Source organism: Nicotiana tomentosiformis, chromosome 5 (assembly GCF_000390325.3).
Source record: "Nicotiana tomentosiformis chromosome 5, ASM39032v3, whole genome shotgun sequence".
Taxonomy (NCBI): Eukaryota; Viridiplantae; Streptophyta; class Magnoliopsida; order Solanales; family Solanaceae; genus Nicotiana; species Nicotiana tomentosiformis.
The window spans coordinates 665,530-691,147 of record NC_090816.1 but is presented as its reverse complement, the minus strand read 5'-3'; the positions used below and the strand labels follow the sequence as shown (position 1 = coordinate 691,147).

Here is a 25,618-nt window from a genome sequence, read left to right as displayed (position 1 = left end):
TAGCATCGATTTTCTTCCAGGAACTCAACCAATATCCATCCATCCGTATAGAATGGCACCTGCCTAGTTGAAGGAGTTGAAGAAGCAGTTAAAAGATTTACTGGAGAAAGGTTTTATCAGGCCCAGTACCTCACCTTGGGGTACACCGGTACTGTTTGTGCAGAAGAAAGATGACTCGCTGAGGATGTGTATCGATTATAGGCAGTTGAACAAGGTAACTATTAAGAATAAGTATCCAATTCCAAGGATCGATGACTTGTTTGATTAATTTCAGGGGGTAGATTCTTTTCAAAGATAGATTTTAGGTCGGGATACCACCAGGTCAGAGTTCGGGAGAAAGATATTCTGAAGACAGCCTTCAGGACCCGATATGTCCACTTCAAATTCCTTGTCATGTCCTTCGGGTTGACGAATGCACCCGCCATATTTATGGACTTGATGAACAGCCTATTCCGGCCATTTTTAGATATGTTCGTGATAGTATTTATTGATGATATTATGGTTTATTCAAGTTTAGAGGATGAGCATGCGGACCACCTGCGAGTGGTACTCTGTGATCGTAAGTTATATGCTAAGTTTTCTAAATGTGAGTCCTGGTTGAAGTATGTAGCATTCTTCGGGCATATTGTATCCGATGAAGGTATAAAGGTAGACACTCAAAACATTGAGGCCGTGAAATCTTGGCCTAGACCTACCACTCCGACAGAGGTTCGTAGCTTTTTAGGCTTAGCAGGATACTACCGGAGGTTCGAAGAGGGTTTTTTTCCCTTTCGACACCATTGACGAAGTTGACGTAGAAAGCAACTAAGTTTTAGTGGACGGAGGCTTGCGAGCAGAGTTTCCAAGAGCTTAAGAACAGGTTGACCTCAACGCCAGTTCTAACACTTCCAGAGGGTCCAGAAGGTTATGCTGTGTATTGTGATGCCTCAGGTGTCGGGTTAGGATGTGCCTTGATGCAACATGGGAAGGTAATTGTGTATGCTTCAAGGCAGTTAAGGAAGCACGAGAGGAATTATCCAACCCATGACATTGAGTTAGCTGCGGTTGTCCATGCACTTAAGATACAACGGCATTATTTATATGGTGTTCATGTTGATGTATTTACAGATCATAAAAGCCTGCAATATATCTTCAAGCAAGAAGAGTTGAATTTGCGACAGAGGTGATGACTTGAGTTATTGAAAGACTACGATGTTAACATTCTCTACCATCCAGGGAAAACTAATATTGTAGCAGATGCCTTAAGTCGTCGATCTATGAGTAGCTTAGCACATGTAGAGGCCGAGAAAAGACAATTAACTAGAGAGATTCATCAATTGGCTTATTTGAAGGTTCAGTTAGTAGATTCTGACGATGGTGAAGTTGTACTCCAAAACACTGGAAAATCATCTCTCATAGCTGAAGTCAAGGAAAGGCAGTACGGGACCTTTAGTTAGTCGAGTTGAGAGAGCGAGTTCCACAACAAAAGAAGCCGTTGTTAGAGCTCAAGGGAGATGGGTTCTCAGATACATGGGTCATCTATATGTTCCAGATGTAGTAGGGCTATGAGATAGGATTATGTCAGAGGCACATTATTCGTGGTACTTCATTCATCATGGGTTGACGAAGATGTATCATGACATTAAGGATGTGTACGGGTGGAACGGTATGAAGAAGAACATTGCTGAGTTTGTCGCCCAGTATCCTAGTTGCCAGCAGGTGAAGGTAGAGCATCAGAAGCCCGGAGGGCTAATGCAGACTATAGTGATCCTGACGTGGAAATGGGAGGCGATAATTATGGACTTTGTCACGAGTTTACCGTGTTCTCATCGTAAGTTCTATTCTATATAGGTGATAGTCGATAGGCTCACGAAATTAGCTCATTTACTACCGGTCAGATCTACATATACATCAGACGATTATGCAAAGTTATATATTAAGGCGATAATGCGGCTACACGGAGTACTAGAATCTATTATATCTGACCGTAGGGACCAATTTACAGCACATTTTTGGAGGTCATTTCAGAGAGGTCTAGGGACTCAGGTGAATCTCAGCACAGCTTTTCATCCACAGACTGATGGACAAACCGAACGCATAATTCAGACGCTCGAGGATATGTTACGAGCATGTGTGTTGGATTTTAAAAAAAGTTGGGACGAACATCTACCTCTTGTCGAGTTTGCATATAATAACATTTATCACTCCAGTATTCAGATGGCTCCGTACGAGGCTATGTATGAGTGTACATGAAGAACTCCTATAGGGTGGTTTGATATTGGAGAATCTGGGTTACATGGGCCAGACGTAGTTCAGCAGGCCATAGAGAAAGTAAAGTTTATCCGGGAGCGACTGTTGGCATCTTAGAGTCATCAGAAGTCATATTCTGACGTGCGGCGACGAGACTTAGAGTTCGGGGTTAATGACTGGGTATAAAGGTATCACCTATGAAGGGCGTGATGAGGTTTGGCAAGAAAGTCAAGCTCAGCCCACAATATATTGGGACTTGTAGGATCATTTGGAGAGTGGGCCAAGTAGCTTATGAGTTAGAATTTCCCTCAGAATTGGAGTCAGTCCATCCGATTTTTCACGTATCTATGCTATGGAAGTGCATTGGCGATCCTACCAGAGTGGTGCCCACAGATGGTGTACATATTATAGAGGACTTGTCATACGAAGAAATTCCAGTTGCCATCCTAGACCGACAAATCCGCAAGCTACGAAATAAGGAGGTAGCCTCCGTGAAGGTTTTATGGAGAAGCAAGAATGTGGAAGAAATGACATGGGAAGCGGAGGAAGAAATAAAGTCTAAATACCCTCATCTATTTCAAACTGAAGATATGGCTCGCAATGGGATGATACAACACAACTTTATTCAGGCAAGTAGGTCATCACGTAAGCTCTTATTTCTTGCCTTTTAGTATTTATGATTTACGGCTGTGTGAGGAAAAGTGTTGCTATTTATATACATTGGCCATATGTGGCATGCATAGTATGTTTTCTAGTTGCGTGTAGGTTGGTTTTAGTTTAGTGTATAGAGGAGACTCCAAAAAATTTCCAAAGTCTTTACGAGTTAACATTCAAGGACGAATGTTCCCAAGGGGGGAATGATGTTACACTCTATATTTTCATGCGTAAACGTGCGTCGTGAGCAAACTAATGCAGGGCCAGAAATGAGATCATCTTTGAAAATATACAAAGTAAGTTATTCATGTTACCTCGGAGGTTACAACTATTGGAGATCATGAACAACAAGTACAAAGAAGGTTGGAAGGTTCAAAAGTTAAAGGAATTGAAGAAAATAATATTTCGTCGAAAGTTGATAAGTTGGGAATGTTATAACATGTACTTTTGGGGTGAGACTAGGGTGCTTAATATGATAAGGAGGCTATGTTATGAGTTATTTTAGTCGTATGATAGTCGTGAGTTATGTTTTGAAGTCAAGCGAGTTGTGAAACAAAAGTCGATGAAAGTCATCACAAGTTACGTTCATAAGTTTTACTGAAACTTTGGGTCAAATGTAACTGTAATTTTCTCCCGATATACTTGGAGTTATGGGTGTTCCACCCATAAAATTGAAGATCTATGAGTCTATTTCTAACGCATTACACCTTTTGTCAATATGATAGCGGAGTAGAGGGATATGGGCATTTTTGCGATAAGACTGTCACCTACTTGCTTAAATGAGATTCCAAAAATGGGCCAGTTCAGGTCATCCAAAATGGGCCATTTCGGGTCATCCAAAGAGGAATTTTTAAAGGCCTATCTCCTTCATATATTAGACTAATAATAAGTCATAATAACCAGGCATAAGCTCTGTAAAAATCCTCCCAAATATTGCCCACAAACCCTAATTGATTTACTCTCCCTTTCAAGTTCTAATTGGAGGTAAAAACTAGAGTTTGAAGAACCAAGATAGGAGCTGAGTTATCCAACAAATAAGGTAAGTTTACTGCTCTCTTTAATCCATTTATTTCTGATGTAAAAGCATGGTAAGTCATTCTATATTGTAAGAACTCATGGGATGGTGATCGGAAGCCGTGAGTTCGAGTTATTCGCTTGTAGCAGACTGTTTTGTGGACTTGTTTGTGTTATTATTGGGATACGTGTTTTACTACTGTTTTGTGGAGTTTTGGAGGAGGAAGGGTGTGGAGAAACACCACATAAATGCAGGGTGATGGGCTGGTCATTTGTCGTAACATTTTCGGGCTGTTTGACACTACTACAGTGATCGTTTTGTGTATGAAGAGATTGAGGTATGTTGGGCTGTTTTGTAGTATTTTGTGGTGTATATAAGGTTGGAAAATAATGTATATATGTTGTTATTATTGCGTTCTTGTGTTGTTAGTATTATCTTGAATTTGGAGGAAGTAAGGATTATAGGGGAGATATTGCTTGTTTTAATACAAAATAAGTTTGTCGTTCGTTGTGCGATAATTGTACCATTCGTAACTTAATGATAGTATTATTATCGTTGTTATAGATTAAGGTGCGAAGAGACGAGTTCAACTTGGTGAGTGGAAAGATTGTGATAAGGTATGTTAAGGTTAAACCTTTCTTCATTTTGGCATGATCCCGTAACTACATGAGTTTGATAATGAGGCATAAAGAGAAGTTTGTATTCCTGAACTTATGTACATTATCCTAGTTTCATAAGTTACAGTATTCTCCCTTATCAGAACTTTATATTCAGTTAAGTATTGTCTTCTTCCAGTCATGAGAGCAGAGGGTCTATATATATATACATACGGTATTAGTGTATTTTCACCACCATCGAGCTATAATCGGTGGGCATGCCCCTATTGGGCAACCTCTGATCAGATGGTAAGTTATATGTCGAGCCTACTGTGGCCGAGCGCCTATGAGCGAGCCCAGGATGGCCGAGATACAGAGCCTAGTATGGTCGAGCGCCTATGAGCGAGCCTACTACGACCGAGCAATTACACGTACCGAGCCTTATAGGGCCGAACATTTATTTTACTTACTATATTGAAAGAGTTGAGTTAGTATCATCAGGTAAGTATATCTTCAGATCATCTTTAACTCCCTGTTACTTTCAGTTATTATATTATCAGTTCAGCTTTTAGTTATGTTATTGCCTTACATACTCGGTACAATATTTCATAATGACGTCCCTTTTCTGGGGACGCTGCATTTCATGCGTGCAGGTTAAGATAGACAGACGGGTAGACCTCCTCAGTAGGTGTTTCCCGAGTTTAGCCTGATCGGTAAGCTCCACGTCCTTCGGAGTTGCCAGGTCTAGGGTTTTGTGTACATCTTCTATATGTATGTATATATGTTATGGGTAGGTTGAGGCCCTGTTCCGATCATAATACATTCATCGGTAGAGACTTGTAGACATATCTTAATAGTTAGTGCAGTATGTTAGGCTTGTAGGCCTGGTATGTATATTTTATTGGTTTGTCAGTTATAGTAGTTATGACGGCCTTATCGGCCCAGCTTTATATTGATGTTTAATCAGCGCTAGTTTTCGTTCAGTTTTATATATTTCTTCGCAAGTTGTCTTGCAATGTAGCCCCATGGCCAAATTATGACATTATATGTTCAGAGTCCCTTAGTCGCAAGTTGGTACGCTAGATTAGGTGAGGTACCTGGTGCTAGTCTCGCCCCCCAGGTTCGGGGCATGACAGAGGTAGGCCTATGTGCATGTGATTTTTGCTAAAAAAAAAATTATTCCTAAAGCTCTAATTAGGTCCTTTATTTATTTCAAACTTTATAGGTTTTTCAGAAATTCTAATTCTTTTTTAGTTTTTACATTTCGTTTATTAATTGCATTTCATTGCATTTAGTTACATTTAGTTGCGCATTAAAATACACAAAATCACAAAAATGTTAATTGCCGTTTATTTTGCATTTTTGGATGTAATTTGCATAAATAAATAGTTGGTTAGGATATTTAATGTTAATTAGACAAAAACGGGCTAGAAATGCAAGAAATAAGCCATTTGATAATTAAGGTTCAAGTGGTTAATTGTGTAAAGTAAAAGAAGAAAAAAATGGATCGTCTCTTCCAGTTGAAGAACTGGGCCAAACATTTCACTGGCCCAGTTATGCTATTTCCCTGCCCAGTCCAAATCTCAGCACGGTCAATTCCCTTGACCTCACAGACCCCTCCAAACAACGTAGTTTCGAATCGAAATTATGCCGTTCCACTTGAATTTCTTTTTTAAAGAAAAGGTCAATCTTTCAATTCTGCCCTCTTTCTTTCTCTCCCGAGTGGCAAGAAATCATCTCCGCCACTCACCACTCTCAAACCACTAATCCTCCACTTTTGACCACCGACCAAAAATTGTCTTTACCGGTCGGAGTTAACCAATCAATTGCAAACCACTCTAACTCTTCTCCACCGGCGGGAGTTAACGAATTAATTGCAAACCACTCTAACTCTTCTCCTTTCCTCCTCCTTGCCAAGATCAAACCTTGATCTTCACCTCTTCAACACCAAATCAAACCTCCAAAATCAAAACCCTAACCTTTCTGCCCTTCCCCGATTCCCACTCAACCAACAACTGAAATCTCTTGAAACAAACGACAATCGATAGATCCCTATGAGATCTATTGATTGAGGTTAGTTTCATGTTATTTCGCGCCCACCGCCGCCCGTCAACTCACCGTTGACCAGCCTGAAACTCCTAAATCGCCTTCTTCTTTCCCTAAGTTTTCTTTTTTCGGCCTAGATTCTTCAAAGATTTTTGGCCAATGAAGTACTTATCGGACTTAAAAGGTCTGAGTTAGTATTCGTTGGTCAAAGACCCTTGGTGGTCAAGGCACATGTACTCTTTTGTTCCTGATATTGCCTACTAGGAGCCAATATCACTTGCAGCAACTCGTAGAATAAAGATTTAGGTTCGTTGCTCAAGTGTCATTGACCCCTGTCAGCTAGGGTTTCATGATTTTTAACTAAGTCCGCCTCCATGACCTTTCATTTGGCTATCAAAAGCCATTGTTACATGTACCACTGGCCGATTGACAAAATCAAGCAAATGATTATGTAACAATGGCCTTTAACAACCAAAATACTTACCCCCTACTGTAAGACCTTCCCTTTTCTGACCTCCAACTCGAGTTTGGTTTTTCTGAATTCAGCTCGCAATGTCCGCTTGTACATCAACACCTACTGGATCCTAAAGTTCAAGGTGGGTACTCCCGTGCAATCGGTCTCCGCTTGCCAGGATCCACCCCTTTTGGCAAGATAGGCCCTTGAATGGTATAACTCTCTTCCCCCCTCCCCACTCCCCCTCCCCCTTTGATTTCCTGTATTTTATATTGATAGTTAATTCCATATTAGTTCGTTAATTCCAATTAGTTGCTTGTCTAATTAAGTCTATTTAGGTTGTTGCTTTTAGATATTTTTGTTTTGCTTAAGTGTCAGTCTATGTTTAGCTTAATTATGTTAATTTGGTATTGGTCCTTAGTTTAAGAGTATTGATTTGGATTTTAGGTTTCGTTTCTGACTGTATTGTAGAAGGATGAGACTTGTTTGTTTGAGAAACATGCCTAGAGGAATTTATAGTCTAGAATGGGATGAATTGATAGTGTAGTATGGGCTCCTAGGACGGGTAGATGTCAACCAAGCCTAGGTTCATGGCCTCTTTATATTTGACCCAAGTCCTCTTTAAGGTCAATCATAGTAAAAGATAAAAGAAAAGGGTAAAAGAGGAAGATGCTAGAAGGGGAGGGGTAAAGTAAGCTAAAAGGGTAAATATCTAGAACTTAAAGGGTAATTGAGGAAAATCTTTAGTGACTAATGAGAAGATGCTAGGAAAGCGGTTAGAAGAATTCTTATTGGTTGTGGGCATTGGATGCATGGGAGAGGAAAACGGGCAAGGGATGGACGATTCCCAGATTTTCGCGTGCTATAGTCCAAGCTATATGCGAATTTCGGTGACCGACCCCGAATTTTTTAAAATTTTGCGGGCCAATTAGGAACAACCTAATGAACAATAGTCATTGCTTCGTCACGATTGTTCCTTATTTTTTGGCGTCTAAGGGCCATAAAATAGGAATTCAAGACGATTTCCAAATTTTCGCGTGCTATAGTCCACACCATCTGTATGAATTCGGGCGACTGGCTCCGAATATTCTAAAGTTTTGTGGGCCCATAAAAAATGTCCTAATAAACAAAGATATCGCTTCGCCATGTCCATTCTTCGTTTTCAGCATTTTAGAGTCAGAAAATAGAAATTCGGGACGATTACCAGATTATCGTATGTTATAGTCCACGAGATCTGCATGAATTCGGTTGACTAGCCCCGAATCTCCTAAAATTTTACGTGCCCATAAAAAATGACCAAATGAACAATAGTCATTGCTTCGCCATGCTTGTTCCTCAATTTTTGGCGTTTTAGGGCCATAGAGCAGGAAATTAGGACAATTTCCATATTTTCATGTACTAAAATCCACACCATCTACATAAATTCGGGAGACCGGCTCCAAATTTCCTAAATTTTTGCGGGCCCGTAAAAATGACCTAATAAACTATAGTCATCACTTCGCCATGACTGTTCCTCGATTTTTGGTATTTTAGAGCTAAAAACAAGAATCCAAGACGATTCTCATATTTTCGTGTGCTATAATCCACGCTATCTGCATGAATTCGGACAACCGGCCCCGAATCTCTTAAATTTTTATGGGTCCATAAAAAATATCTAATGATCAATAGTCATCGCTTCGCCATGACCGTTCCTCATTTTGTGACATTATAAGGCTATAAACAGGAATTCAGGACGATTCCCAAATTTTTGTGTGCATAGTCCACGTCATCTGCATGAATTCGGGTGATCGACTCCAAATCTCCTAAAAATTTGCAGTGCCCATAAAAAATGACCTAATGAACAATAGTCATTATTTTGCCATGATCGTTTCTCACTTTTTGGCATTTTAGGGCCATAAAACGGGAATTTAGGACGATTCCCAGATTTTCATGTATTATAGTCCACACCATATGCATGAATTCATACGATCGACTCCGAATCTCCTTAAATTTTGCGAGCCCCAAAAAAAGGCCTAATGACTAATAGTTATCGTTTCACTATGGATGGTCCTCGTTTTCAAGCATTTTAGGGCCATAAAACGAGAATTCAGGACGATTCACAGATTTCATCTGCTATAGTCCACTCCACGCCATTTGTATTAGTTCGGGCGACCGACTCCGAATCTTCTAAAATTTTGCGGGTCTATAAAAAATGACCTAATGAACAATGGCCATTGTTCCGCGATGACCATTCCTTATTTTGGGTGTTCTAGGGTCATAAATAGGAATTTAAGATGATTTCCAAATTCTCGTGTGCTATAGTCCACGTCATCTGCATGAATTTGGGCGACCGACCCCGAATCTCCTAAATTTTTTGCGTGCCCATAAAAATTGACATAATAAACAATAGTCAATCGCTTTATCATGACCGTTTCTCTTTTTTTTTGGGCGATTTAGAGCCATAATTCTTTTTGTAGTCCATCCTATCGGCAAAAATTCCTCCTTTCTTCTTTTCATATTATACTTAGGACTCGTTTGGCCATAATTTTTGTCAAAATAAATTTGGGTTTTATTTGGTAAATGCATGTTTGGCCATAGATTTTGCCTACATTTTGGCAAAATCCTAAATCCCAAAACCAGCTAATGGTCCAAAATATCACTAATACAATTTTTTAAAAATTGTCCCAAACTTTTGTATTTTATAAAAGAGCCCACCATTTATTATTTTGTAACAATGTTGCTTCGTTTTCTCGGTCATCTGATAGTGTATCATGTAGTTTATTATAAAAATAATAAATTTGTATTAAATTTATTTATGTTGAGGACTATGGTTTGCGATAATATAATGAGTGTTATTGATAATGGTACTATTGGGTATTTGTGATAGTTTTTAGAACTTGTGGGTATAAGTCATGTTTTATGTTTTGCCAAAATAAATTTGTAAAATATGTTTTGAAAACGGATGACCAAACACATTTTTATGTTCAAACCAAACTTCACCCAAATTAAATTTTTCAGAACAAATTTGAGAATCTATGGCCAAACGCTAGCTTAATTATTGTAATGATTTCTTGCTTGCTCACGTCAAATGTGTATTCGCCCTCTATTTTTTGGTTTTATTCGTTCTACCCCCCCTTTTTTTGGGTTCGTCAATCTAATTCTTTTTCCTTGATCTAATCACATATTATAAAAAATTAAAAATTCTTCTTCCTGGACTAAGGCAAAGTTGAGTCAAATTTTTAAACAATCTGAGACACAGGAGAGACTGTGTATTTCGATGTGGTAAAAGTAAAACACACCGACAGAGATAGATTAATCTCCTCTCGGCCGGTCGATAATCTCGGTGACCGGCGTTCTCACTATTTCGAGCTGGCTTCCCATAACTGGAGACGCCTGTTCCCAGCTCGATCCAGAAGGGCGTCCTTGCCCGTTCTACAACTTGTGCCTCCTGCAATGAACCCTTTCAGGCTATGTTCGGGACTCAAAGTCCTGGGCTATTTCATGATCCTCATCGTTTTCGCTATTGTCGCTCTCTCCTATTATGCTGTTGTCCTTCTTACCTTGGCTCCCCACCTCCTTCACACTCGCAGCTTCACCTCCTTCTTGTCTTTCCTCACCTTTCATATTCTTGTAAGTTCATCTTATCTTTTGCCTTTACTTATGAGCATAGATATGTTTGTAGTTGGACTATGGAAAAGGCTAGTAATGAATTGCAAGGTAGTATGGGAAGGAGATAGCGAGGGTGCGCTATTAATTAAATTATTCTTGTCCCTATCTCTATCCCAATATTCAACTGGCTCTAACACCACATTAAGATGAGACTTAGAATCTTTATTGGATTGATATCAATTACGAAACCTGGACCCTACAGGAGATCTTATAGCTCTTCATGTTATAATTGTTCCTTCTTCCTATCTCCATCTCAATCTGAACTAATGTTACTCTACTACTTGGACCAAAGTTGCCAATGTTTACTCTTTGCCGTTACCAAGAATATGTTGGGGTGACAATTAAGTTCATTGCTATTCAGAGATTGTACGAAGAAAAAAAATTTCTTCAAGTGGAGCAGTGAAACCAGGTAACATTTTGTGTTATCCTTCGCCTCCAAATTGGATAACTCCCTTTGATTAGTAGAGATTAAGAAAGAAAGGTTAAATGGATTGTTGCATAAAAGTTTGCTAATATGTGTTTCATTTGGTGTTCTATAATATGAGGTAGAAGCTTCTTTATAAGAATGTGAGCTTTATTTGAGACAGCTTAATACATGGAAAAACTGTATGTTGGATTAGGAATAGAAAGAATTGAAGAAGCTAGGCTTCTACATCATCTACGGATATGGGGTGATAGGAGTAGAGGAAGGGCATATCTAATTGTTGACAAATGGAGATAAAATTGTAAGCTAGAATGGGAGGGGTTTAAAGATCTAAGATGGAAGAATGGAAGGGGAGATTCATTGGGCAAAGTGAAGCTGGGTGGTGTTTATTTTCCCTACCGACCACTAACAGAAGTGGAGGAATCCTAATTCTATGAGATAAATGATGGTGGTCGTGTAAAGATATTTTAAGTGGTTGTCACTCTTATCTCTGTTGTTCTCTCAAATATTGTTTATTATTTCTCAATGATTTCTCGGATGCATATGGACGAAATGCTAGAAATGAATAGAAAGACTAGGTTTGAGCTTTCTGTACTGAAGGACTATGGTTATAACTTGGGTGGTGACTTTAATGTCTCTAGATTCTCACGAGAAAGAATGGGAGATCTACTCCAGCTATATAGACGACAACTCATAGGTTACTCACCAGATGGAGTCGTTTTATCCTCCTTTATTTGCAAATATACTTGGAAAATTTGAGAACTCTTGGCTGGAGTATACCCCTTCTGGAAAGCAGCTTCAAGACCCCTATGATACAGTAACAATGATTGAAGCATCTGTATCTCTTCAAGCTAAAATATTGGAAATTTTTGTCCAGAAGAGCCTTCATTAACTGGGAAATCAAATGTTTGTCCCCGCCGCTGGATGCAAAACGATGATGTTCGGGCCATCTTGTGTGCGCGTCGACTAATCCATGGGGTGCCTGCTATCTCCTTATAGCACATGTACAAGGGAAGTCTGTCCATACAGGTGGAAAGAAATCATCTAGCATTTTTGCTTTAGGTGAGATTTGAACCCTGATATCCTATAGTCATTCCGGTTATTGACTGCGAGGCCACACCCTTGGGTGCCTAACCAAGTTATTCTTCTTCCCATAGGTGTGCTACCTTGTATTTTTTTGGTGTAAAGGAGAATACTTAGAAAAGCATGAATCTATTTTTGATTTATTAGAATCCTTATGAGAAGAAAAAGGATTAGGAGAGCTTCTCCTATGTTTCACCTTGTAATTATGGATGACTCCACAGTTTCTATGTAGTCTTATTATTTATATACAAATGTTACCTTTTCAAAAATAAATAAATATAGAAAGATAATTCTTTTTAGAAAAAATTAAAAAGAAAGAGCGTGATATAAAATGGAATAGAGTGAGTAATTTTTCTTACATTGCATATAAGATTCTTTACTTTCTCTTCATTTGTGCCTTCCTTCACTGAAGTGCTTAAAGACTTGCAGACCTTGGGGCTTTTGATGCTTTTTGCCTTTGACACCAATGCGTGCACTATTCCAACAGCAATGTTCTGGCAATGCTATTCAGATCATTGTTCCTTCAATAATAACTTTTTCCGACATACTTGATTTGTCTTTTCGGTTTTGATTTGCAAACTCAAGTTGCTATACTACCTTGAATTTGTGGGGCATGTCGAAAGTCAAGAGAATGAATTTAATTATATGTTAGAATTTTCTAGATTCCCCTAACTGAGCCCGAGGGTCTCTCGGAAACAACCTCTCTACCTGCACAAGGTAGGGGTAAGGTCTGCGTACTCACCACCCTCCCCAGACCCCACTTGTGGGAATATACTGGGTATGTTGTTGTTTGTTGTTAGAATTTTTTAGATTCGTTCACTTGTTTAGGTTAATAGTATTCTCCTAATTCTGTCATAATGAGGAATCTCAGCGTTTAGGTTATTTCTGTTATCGAATAACTTTGTTATTAATGTAGTCTATATTTACCGTACCTCTAGTAGCTAAACTCTGATATAATGAACTCTCTGGTATAGTATCTACAATCAATTCAAAACTGTTTCTCTCTTAATTAGTTTTCCTCTATTTTCTTGAGAGTACAAGAACTCTTTTGGCGTTGGGCGGTAGACTAACAGGAGATTAAGAAGATATAAATCACAGTTCTATATCGTGTCTTGTGGGTTTCACTTGTCAGGTTCCAATGTGGAAGCCACACTTTTCTAAAGAATTCGCCATGATATACCTTATCCATGCGTAATATCATGAAAAATGGATACACATTTTTTCCTGAATAGTGCTGGTTGTTGCTATTGCTAAAACTTTTACTTATGTGAAAAGGTAGTAAAAGTGTGTGACAATCCGAACTTGTGTAGATGAAAGACTGTCATATAAAAAATCAAGAGAAATTTGAAAGGTAATCCCATCAAGGAAAATGGATTGAAGGATATATTTGGGAAGATTTATCATTGAGCGGAGTCAGCCATTATCTTCCTACAAGCTGGAAAGGAAAGGTATAGACCAAACTGAAACTGGAAAACAAGTCATTTTTTCTAGCATGGAATTTTAGCAGTTTAAGGGTTAGAGTATTTGAGCAAGTGCCCAGATTTGGTCCTTAAATTTTTCTGTCATGCCAGTTGTGATTATCTATGATATTACTAACTAGTCAAAGTCTTGCATATCATTTGCAAGAGTAGTGGCTACTTTTAGTGACTCAAGCATGAGGTAGATAGACAATCTCCCACTTCCTTAGCTTGCCTGCTCATGTAACTCATAGAACATGTAAAGAGAGAAGTGAAACTATAATTCCTTACTGCTCAAAGAGATTGATGAGACAATGATGACTAAATGCTTAGCATTCTTGTTAAGATCTGAAGCATACAGCAGCATTGGCGAATATCTACTTGCCTTCATGTCTTTTGAGAATTCCCATCTAATTCACACTTCTCCAAACCTGCAGGCTGCAGTATGTAGTACTTGATGTAACTTTGCTGAGCTGTCGCGACTCCTTTATAAATTCTTGTCGTTCTATTTACCAGACTCAAGATCCATGTTATAATGAAACTTTGCTTTGCCTATCATGTCCGAAAGATTCATTAATAAACATGGCTCCACCATTCTGTATTTGTTCAGAAACTACCGTTTTGCTGTGTTCATGAGATTCATGAAATACATGACTCAGACATTTCCTTATCATGTAGAAACTGCACTTTTGCTAATTTTGATATGTCTGGAGTTGCAGATCATTTGTACGTTGCAAACATGAATTGCACTTATTGAAATAGAAAATTCGCAGGAACAATACCTACTTTTATACTTTTGACTTGGTACACAATTACCAGGAAACTTCCTAGAGAAGGCATCATTTTCTTTTGAGGATTGTACCTTTGATTCAGTAGCCTAATATAAACCTGTAATTCATCTTGCAGCTTGTATTGCTAATGTGGAGCTATATTAAGGTAGTAATTCAGGACCCTGGTTCGGTCCCTGAAAACTGGAAACTAGTATCTGAGCAGAACATAGAGGAGGGTAACTCTGTTGCTTTAACTGATTATGCATCAATCGAGAACCCTACTCCAACAGTATCAACTGACCAGATAGAAAGAAGACAGTCACAGTTCAGAGGCTATTGCAGTCAATGCCAAAATGGCAAGCCACCTCGTTGTCATCATTGTTCTGTTTGTACGTGCTAGTCTAATTAACTATATGCTTATATCCAAATTACGATTGCCCAGATAAAGTTATCCTCTTGCCTTCAGTCGAGGTATAGGTGACAAGGTGGGTAAATGGATTATATGTGAGTTGTATAAATCTTCACCCATACCCATTTATACCGTGCGTGTTTGTTACTGTTTTATCCATTTTCTGCCTCTAGCCCAAAGGAGTTGCACATGCTGGAGCAATGCCCCCTAAGATCTTTATCTTAATCCTTATCTGGCATGTTGGGTGTGAGATGAAAGGTTTATTGTTGTTTTCATATCTCTTCTCTATATTCTTAAGCAGTTCTCCTGTCAAAGTCTGGTTAATTTTGGGTATGTATATTTTGCCATGAAGTAGTAAGCATGGTGATTTCTATCTCTCTGCACCATGCCTTAGAAGTGTCACATGATTATTTGCATTAATTTATCCTTAAGATCTTTTGTTCTATGGCTATCATGGCGTATCTCAATTTGCAGAAATTAGGCACTTATATGAGACCTAAAACAGATATCTGCTGAACTGGAAATTCTGTCATGTCCTGTAGGTCAAAGATGTGTTCTTAAGATGGATCATCACTGCATATGGGTTGTCAACTGTGTGGGGTCCCGCAACTACAAGTTTTTCCTCCTTTTTGTGGTATGGAGTTAGTTTTGTATACTTTTTGCTTTTGTGTAATGCTTTTTTCAGAAAAATCAAGTAGATATATACCTGCAACCTTTTCTTGCCTGTGAATGTGGTCCTGAAAATGTTCATAGCCAAAATATGCGGAATCCAAAGCCGCCGCCGCCTTCTTGTTATTATTTTTTGCTGTTGTCGCTGTTGTTATGTTTCGTTCGTTAAATAACGGTATCTTAGATTGAAATTCGATGTGACTTTGAACACTTGCTTATCTCCATTTTGAGCCTTTCTTTTCCCTCTACATGGCTTTGCCTACTTCACTCTTGGTGACCTAAATCGACCCTAAGATCTTTTCATGAATTTTAAAGCTATCTTGACTTTTGAGCACGAGGAAAGTTTCGATAAGACAACTTGAAAAGAGTATCTTTTCTAACCTTGCAAATAAGTAGTAAGTGCACAGAAGCCAATTTGTCTCATTCAATCAACTGCAATTCACAATTACAAACCAATTGGAGTTGGTCATATAAATCCATATATCCACTCTGCTCTTTCGGGCCCAGTCCTTTTCAATACCAGTACATAATTTGTCTTTAAGGCAAATTGCGTCTTTTCTTAAAGTTGAGGTTCACTAAATCACAGTTTCCAATAAGTAGAGGTTCAATAAATCTGACACGGTTGCATTACCGACATGCAATTCTCTAATTAGACCAACACGTTTTGGTAAACAAATGGACATAATCTTAGTGTAGGAACAAAATATTTTTTCTTTAATCTCAATTAGTTGGTATCACCTATATAGATCCTTTCTTTCCTTTGAGTTCTGTTCTTAGCGGCATTGATTTCTAGAGTTTGTATATCTTTTAAATCAACTTCCTTCAGTTTAATTTTAGATTCACTATGTCCTATTTGAGCACCTTCAACAGTGTCGGAGTATATCGGTGCATTGTATGTCTAAGGAGGAGAAGCAAAATCATCTCAAATGACTTCTAATTTAATCCTTTATTTGTGCTATTTGCATCCGCTGTCTTATGTAAGCATGTTCATCTTGTCCAATCATGTATGATCACACATCTATCTTAATATTGGTAGTTTTACAACTCTAATCTTGAGGATATGTTGGGCCTTAGATCCAATGTTCACTCATTATAATATTGTATTCATAGGACTCCTCAATTTCAACCATCCTATTTTATCGTGTGTTACAATTACATCATCCTAGAAGATTGTGTATAGATACTTGAATTGTCTAAATTTAGATGCCATTATCGCATCAAATCTCACTTATTCTTTTGTTCTTATACGGCCAAACTTGTGGTATATGTATATTATGCCATGCTTTTACTTATCTTAAAACCCCTGTTTTCTTGGGTGCTTCCTCGTATTAACAACTTTTTATTGACTAGTTGGCTATTAACATAATATTATATTCAAATAGCATGTAGGAGGAAACATTTCTCTGTACTATTAGTTTACTCGTCCACAAATAGAGTAAACAAGTATGGGTTTTAGGAAATCTCTGGTTTGGACGGAATGGGGTGGAGGAGAGGAAGCTAAACAGCACTTTCTTTTTTGCTTTCTTCTTCTTTTAGATCCTATGGCTTTGAGGAGTTGATTACATGGTTACGGAATTGTGTTTATAAGTTTCAATTATTACACAAGAATGAACTGTTTTTTTCCGAAATTCATATCTTGCACTTGGTATTTTTTTGATAAGTCAATATTATCAAGGCAAGTGTCAAGATGGCACTGCAAAAACAACATAGCTTGAACTTGGTATTGTCCTCCTGGTATCTCCTTTCTGGACATGTCTCCGAAACCAGAGACACGGATGCCAAAATAGACTTACATGTATCTAAAATTTAATAAATCAAAACAACATGGCAGACTCGTGTTTGTCCATTTGGATATGAGTGTGCTTGTGTCTGTCACTTGCTTATGTTGGATCTAAATATGAGTCAATTAGATGACATAGTGTTTGATTTCCGTGCTTCTAAGTACACTCCTATATATCTGTTTCTTTTCTTGTTGGTGGGAAAGAGTTTCTTGAAGTCATCAGTTATCACTCTGATATCTATATTGTGCTTTACTAAGCTTGTGCATTTGAGTATCTATGCAGATGTACACATTTTTGACAACAACATTGGACACTCTGGTGCTGCTACCCAGTTTTATAAAATTCTTTCGACAAGCCAAGAATCATTCATTCTCGCCGGACAACATTGCAGTCGTTTTTCTAGCCTTTGGTAAGCAGTCTCTACTATCTTAATGACTTAGTCTTGATTGTTATGATTTCCTTTGTTTCTTACAGATTTGACGTTGATGCAGTTCTGAATCTAGCCTTTTCACTCAGTCTTCTTTGTTTTGTAATTATGCATGCATCTCTGCTCTCAAGCAACACCACTTCAGTGGAGGTATGTCAAACGTTGTTATTGTCCATTATATGTCAACTTTAATGCTTCTCCTTCAACTCTAGGAATGAAATTGACAAGAAATAGATAGGAAAAAAGGAAATATGTTTCCTTTCGTAGTAACCTTATAGTTGCCTCGTCTGTCTGTGTTCTAGGTTTATGAGAAGAAAAAAACTGTGCACTGGAAGTATGACCTTGGCTGGAAAAGGAATTTTGAACAGGTGATATGCATAAGCCGCTCCTCTATTTTTGCTTTAATAATGCATCTTTTTAGTGGCTTCTAAGCAATGGCAGCAGGAATTATAGGCGACCGGAAAGGTTTAAGACCTTGAAGAATAATTTCTTCAATCATGCAATAAACAGTCAATTATAATATTTATAATACGAGAGTCGTGTTATTAAGTGAGTATGATATTATTTCTACCATCAATGATATTTGTTGGTTATTGGTGTAGTTGAACTGTTTAGGCAATTGCTGAGAGTGCCTTGGTTTGACCAATATTGTTTTCTAATGGTTGTTTTTTAAAAGGTTTTTGGCGCTAATAAGGCATTATGGTTTTTGCCATTGTTCTCGAAGAAAGATTTGGAGAACATACCGGCACTCTATGGAGTGGAATTCCCGACACGTTCAGACACTGAAGAATGAGTTCTTATACAGGGACGTACATAGAACTTTGGTCCATTACATAAGACAATGCAACAACAGATGTTAGGAGTAGGCAGTTTCCTAGTACCATCAATTCATTGATTGATATTTTCAAATTCTCATTAGGAGCTTGTGGGTTGTACTTGTCTATGTATATGTAAACGTTCTGTAACGTAATCCTGAAATACGTTTTTGTGTGAAAGCCTAAGTTGTCGGTGGTGGTAACATCGGAGATATTGATAATGGGATGATCAATATTGGATTGTACTGTATCTAGAATGACGGGACACTCTAATTTAAGCCTCTAATGTATGCTGTGTAGGTTTGCTCATGTACCCTCTTCTCAATCTGATAGATTTACAAGGTGAAGTTTCCTTGAGATGGCGATATTCCGGTCTAACATATAACGAAAACACAATAAAAATATTAAAAATGGTGACATAATCAAACTTAATTACTGAATATGTACTAGTCAATGTGAAAAAACTTACATGGGCCTAAGCGGTGCGGGTTGAAAATTTTGGAGGTTAAGGCGAAACCGCTTCCGTCCCATTTGCCATCCCTAATTTCATCTTGTTGCTAGCTTGATAGATTTACTGAATAATTTTTTCATAATTGTCTTTGCTCTTTTCTTTTATGTAGGATTTATATATGAGAAGGAATATGATATGATTTGCTAGATACTATACAAATTTGAACTCATTATTATCTGACAAGCGGCCATCTATCATTTTGTGCTTCCCATAAATTAAGGTAACTAGTCTCTGTGAACATGCGTTGCACGTTTATTTTCAGCTGTACGAAAAATTCACAACTAGCCCTTTTTACGCCTGGTCAATCAAATTTAGCCACATAAACAAAAGTCAACCTTATTTAGCCACTAAATTAGTACGGGAATGTGTTATTGACTAAATGACCCTACTATATTTATAAATTTGCGCAACACGACCTCACACTCTGTTTTCAGCAGAATCTTGCAGCGTAATCTACAGATTGAAGTAAGCTCTCAATTATTTTTCTGATTCTTCTAATTTTCTGGTTTCATCTCAATGCTTTCATCTGTGATAATCTAGAATTTTCTCAATGCGTTAATCTGCAATGTTCTGATATTATTATAAATTTTATATGAGAAACGTTTATTCTGTTCTTAATTGTATAATATATAAATGTAATTTAATTTCAAGTAATTTATGCCGTTCTTTAAAAAATAACATATGCTATAGTATTGGAGATATCTTTAATTCAAAACCACAAAAAAATAATATAAAATGATGCAGAATAAAACGCCAGTATAATATGTTGGACATTTGTTAATTAATATCTGCCGAATTAACCAACCAATTTTGGTCATTTTTTTAATATCAATTTTTATTTATTTTAATTGAAAAACCAACCAAAGTTGGTCGGTTTCTCAAAAAATAAATTTCGCGGGACTCAAAAATAGCTTCCTGTATTTTTGCGCCAAACTTTGGTCGGTTTCGTAAAAACAAATTAAAAAATAAAATATTTTAAAAAACCGACCATCTTTGGTCAATTTTTTGATCGGTCGACATTGGTCGGTTTTTGCCGAATTTCTAGTAGTGTGAGCTGCTGCACCTACGTACTTTGATCGGTCGACATGAGCCGTAGAAGCGGTTTTGACCCTGTCCAGCTGGGACCGCAGGTGCGGCCATAGATCTGCAGTAGCGGACGTGCAGAAGCGGAAGTGGAGCGCAGATGCGGGCTAGCAGAAGAGGCCCTTGTTCGCAGATGCAGACTCAGTCCCCCTTAAGTGATTTCACACTTGCGATGGAATTTACGCAGGTGCGGTACGCAGGTGCGGTTGAAGGCTCACAGAAGCGAGATTTCTGGGCAGAAAAGAGGGAAAATCGAGGGTTTGATTTATTTTTTTATTTTTGGACTTGGGAGCTCGGAAATTGGCGATTATTCGAGGGACTTTCAGAGAGAGCTTTGGTGTAACGATTCCTAACTCGTCTTTGGTTATATTTCATTAATTTATAGTTGTTTCCTCCATTTAATTTCAGATTTGGATTGAAAAGTTGGTAAAATGGGGGAAAAGTTCCCTAACCGAATTTCTGAGTTTTGATTGGGATTTATACATCGGATTTGGATAATTTTGGTACGAGTGAACTCGTGAGTGAATGAGTGTTCGTATTCTGTGACTTTTACCCGATTTCGAGACGTGGGCCCGAGTCGACTTTTTAAGACGGATTTCAGAATTTTTATTAAAATCTCGATTTTATTAATTAGATTAGTCTATTATAGTTGTATTTATGATATGTAATTAATTTTGGCTAGATTTGGGCCATTCAGTGTCAGATATTTGTGGAAAAGACATTGTTACCGATTGATTGAGCTTGGTTCGAGGTAAGTGGCTTGCCTAACCTTGTATGGCGGAAATCCCCTTAGGATTTGTACTATTTTTGATATATGAATGCCGTGTACGTGAGGGGACGAGTACGTACACGAGCTAATTGTGTAAATATCTGATTTTTCTACTAAGTAATAACCTGATTTCATTCTTATTTGAGTTTCATCAGCATGTGTAGTATCCTGCTAGATTAGAATAGCATGACTACTTGCCCTAACTATTTACTTGAACTACGTGCAACATGTTTAGTGAATTTACATGTCTTTCCTTAACTGGTACTTAGGTTGAATTGTAGAATTTCGTGCCGTAACTATTGAATTCTATTGTTTGGCTTCATATTTACTCTGGGACTACAGAGCGGTATTCCGCGATATCCCCTTGTACTGTATATTTACTTTGGGACTACAGAACGGTATTTTCGGGAGATCCCCATGTACTGCATATTTACTTTGGGACTACAGAACGGTATTCCGGGAGATCCCCCTGTACTACATAATTACTTTGGGACTACGGAACGGTATTCCGGGAGATCACCTTGTTCTGCACATTTTCGTTGGGACTACGAGACAGTATCTCGGAAAATCCCCTGTTGTTATCTCTGTGTACTGAGCTATTGTCTTCTATGATTTCATTCTTGTTAAATTTCAGTCTTTATTTTACTGCGGTATTTCATTCTATCTTGTGTTATTATATATATACTAGTAGAGCCCTGACCTGACCTCGTCACTACTCGACCGAGGTTAGGCTTGGCACTTACTGGGTACCGATTGTGGTGTACTCATGCTACTCTTCTGCACATGTTTTTCATGTGCAGATCTAGGTACTCCTTATCAGCCGCACTATCAGTGAGCCGAGATAGCTTTGGAAACTTCAAGGTATATCTACCGCGTCCGAAGACCTCTAAGTCTCCTTTTACTCTTCCCTATGTCCATTATCTTCTGTATTTTCTTTTGATAGACTCTGATGTATAGAAACACTAAATTTTTCTCCTATAGTTTATGATTCACGATGTTCCGGATTTTGGGAATGCTGTGTAGTATATTGAGGAGTTGGTTATTGTACATGCAAAATGGCATGGTACTCAGTTATAGTGTTATTGATACAATTAGTTGTTAAATTTTTGTTTTCATTTCATTTATTCCACAAAATGTTAGGCTTACCTAGTCATAGAGACTAGGTGTCGTCACGACGTCATACAGAGGGGAAATTGGGTCGTGACAAGTTGGTATCATAGCTCTAGGTTCATAGGTGTCATGAGTCACAAGTCGGTTTATTAAAGTCTCGCGGATCGGTACAGAGACATCTGTTCTTATCTTCGGGAGGCTATGGAACTGTTAGGAAAATTTCACTACTTTGATTCCTTGTCGTGCAAAAATTGTTGACTTCAAAAACATTCTGAACTTCTGTATTCTATTCTCTCATAGATGGTGAGGACACGTACAAGCGGATCTGATAACCAGACACCCGCGCCCCCTGATAGAGTCGCGAGAGATCGGGGCAGGGGTAGAGGCCGAGGACGTCCATGTGGTGCAGCAAGAGCTCCCGCACGAGCTACTACAGAGGAGCCCCCAGTAGCTCCAACTGGAGGGCAGACACCTGAGGCACCTGTTTCTGCACCAGCCTTCCAGGAGACTCTAGCCCAGTTTCTGAGCATGTTCAGCACCTTAGCTCAGGCTGGATTGATTCCACTTTCTCCTGCCACATCTCAGGCCGAGGGAGGAGCACAGACTCCCGTCGCCGGTACTCCAGAGCAGCGGGTTCAGGTCGACCAGGTTCCAGAGATTGTACCAATGCAGTCGGTAGCTCCAGCTCAGCCCGAAGTTAGGGCAACAGCTTCTACTGGCGGTAATCGAAACACATCCGCATAGAACCATCATTCTTCTTCACAAATAAGACAGGAGCACCCCAAGGTGATACACTGGGCCGAATGAAGCCCTTATCAAGCAACTCATGTAACTGTTATTTTAATTCTTTCAACTCTGCTGGGGCCATACGATATGGTGGAATAAAAATGGGCTGAGTGCCTGGTAACAAATCAATGCCAAAGTCAATATCTCTATCGGGTGGCGTACCCGAAAGATCCACTGGAAATACATCAGGAAAATCCCTTACTACTGGAACTGACTCCACGGTAGGAGTATCAATACTAACATCTCTCACATAGGACAGATACACATCGCACCCCTTCTTATCCATTCGTTGAGCTTTACGAAATGAAACAACCCTGCTAGGAACATGATCCGAGGTACCTCTCCACTCTAGCCACGGTAGACCTGGCATAGCCAACGTCACTGTCTTGGCGTAATAATTAAGAATAGAGTGATAGGTCCACAACCAGTCCATGCCCAAAATAATATCGAAATCTACCATACTGAGCAATAATTAATCAGCCCTGGTCTCAAAACCACTGATAACAGTTAAACACGACCGATACACATGGTCCACAATAATAGATTCAGCTACGGGTGTAGATACATAAATAGAAGAACTCAAGGATTCATAGATACGCCAAAATACGGGGTAAAATAAGATGACACATAAGAATAAGTGGAGAGTGGATCAAATAAGACTGATGGATCTCTCTGACATAACGTACTAAAAATGTGTGATAACAGAATCGGATGCAACAACCTCTGTCCTAGTAAGAAGGGCATAATATTTGGCCTGGCCTCCCCTACTAGGGCAACCTCTACCTGTCCGACCTCCACCTCTAGCTGGTTGTGCAGGTAGAGTGGCAACTTGTGCAGTAATCATGTCCTGAGAAGCCTGAGGGCCCTGTGGAATGGGTGGGGCATGAGAAATTTGTGGAGGTGCACCCCTCCTAAGTCTGGGGAAATCCCTCATGATGTGAAGAGTATCACCACACTTAAAACAAGCCCTCAGAGGATGTGGCTGCTGGGACTGGCTCGGGCCTGATCGACTAGACTGCCCGCTGAAGGCACCCCGTACAGGAGGTACAGAAGACACTGGCGGTGCATAATATGGAACCTGAGGTTTGGGAGTAGCCGGAATACCACTGGAAGCTGGAAGTGCTGAATGAATAAGACGGGTCACATAACCTCTACTATGACGGGTTGCAGTTGGGGCACGAGAATTATTATATCTGCCAGAATCTCTAGGTCTCTTAGCTTCCCTCTCCAGGATCCGCATACCTTCCAATCTCCTAGAAATTGACACCACCTATTGGTATGTGATGTCCATCTCTAGCTCTCGGGCCATACTGAATCTGATACTAGGGTGGAGACCCTCAATAAATTTGCGAACCCACTCTCGAACAGTAGCAACTAAGGATGGTGCATGCCTAGCTAAATCACTGAATCAGACCGCATATTCCGACACAGTCATAGAAACCTGGCGCATCTGCTCAAACTCTATGCGCCATGCATCTCTAAGACTCTAAGGAACATACTCATTTAAGAACATATCTGAAAATTGAGTCCAAGTAAGTGAAGCTGCCTCAGCCGGACTATCCAACTCATATGCCCGCCACCACTGGTAAGTTGCTCCTCTAAGCTGAAATGTCATGAAAGAAACCCCACTGGAATCCACAATACCCATAGTACGGAGGATACGGTGACATTCCTCTAGAAAACCCTGAGCATCCTCTGAAGCTAAACCGCTGAAAGTGGGAGGATGAAACTTTTTGTACCTATCGAGCCTGAGCTGCCCCCCCTGAAATTGTTGCCCTAGCCTCGGGCCGAAATGAGATAACTGACTGCACTGGTATAACCTCTGGTGCATGGTCAACCTGGGCCCATGACTCTGGGGTACGGGAGGCGGGAGTCTGTGCTCCTCCCCCGGCCTGAGATGTGGCAGGAGCAAGTGGAATCAACCTTGCCTGAGCTAGAGTGCCAAACATGCTAAAACACTGGGCAAGGGTGTCCTGAAGTGCAGGAGTTGTAACAGGCGTCTCAGGTGCCTATTCTCCAACTGGAGCTACTGGTGGCTCTGCTGCAGCAGCTCATGCAGGTGCTCTGGCCCAAATTTCCTCCGTAGGAATGTCGTGATGGCACCTAGTTTCTAAGACTAGGTAAGCCTATCAATGCAGAATATAACTGAAATTTAATCCTTAACAGTCAAATAAATAAAAACTGTAAGTTAACAATTTCAACTCCCTAACCTAGTAGGAATAAGTCACAAGCTTTTAAGAATTTATCCTCAATGTATCTATATATATCATGGTCTAAGTAAAATAAGGAAGCATCATAATAATAATAGAAGAGGACTCCGGAGTCTGCGGATGCTGGCAGATATACCTCGAAGTCTCCGTACACAGGTAGCTCACTGATATCTGGACTGGTAGGATGTACATGGATCTGCACAAAAATATGTGCAGAAGCGTAGTATAAGTACACCACAACGGTACCCATTAAGTGCCAAGCCTAACCTCGGTAGAGTAGTGACGAGGTCAGGTCAGTCCCTAGTGGAATAATAAAAGACAAGGTGAAATATTTAACAATATAATAAAAATAAAATGGCAATGGAAATGAATCAAGTAAGTAGTATGTCACCAATTAACTACGCAAAATAATGGCAAATAATACCTCGTGAAAACAAAATAGAATTCTTTTCAACTTTAAGAAAATCACAATAATAATCAAAGGCAACTGCGGCCATAAATCAATATCAACAAGGGCACTCCCGAGGTACCACCTCGTAGTCCCAAATCATAAATAAATTCACAATATCTCATTTTCTTATATCACCGCGGGAGCCTTCACATTTAATTTTAAAGAAAAATATTTTTCCGAAATAGCATCCCGCGTTTTAGCCACCCTTATCACACCGCATT

At 39.2% G+C, this 25,618-nt stretch overlaps 1 protein-coding gene across 1 annotated transcript; it reads left to right on the top strand.

Moving 5' to 3' along the window:
- The first annotated feature begins 10,148 nt into the window (after positions 1-10,148).
- Positions 10,149-18,786, top strand: LOC104101371 (probable protein S-acyltransferase 12). Its single transcript, XM_018772490.3, has 7 exons — positions 10,149-10,603; positions 14,513-14,765; positions 15,328-15,419; positions 17,518-17,644; positions 17,727-17,812; positions 17,965-18,030; positions 18,339-18,786. Exons 1-7 carry the CDS (start codon positions 10,427-10,429, stop codon positions 18,453-18,455), a joined length of 918 nt encoding a protein of 305 aa, XP_018628006.1. The 5' UTR covers positions 10,149-10,426; the 3' UTR covers positions 18,456-18,786.
- The last annotated feature ends 6,832 nt before the right edge of the window (positions 18,787-25,618 follow it).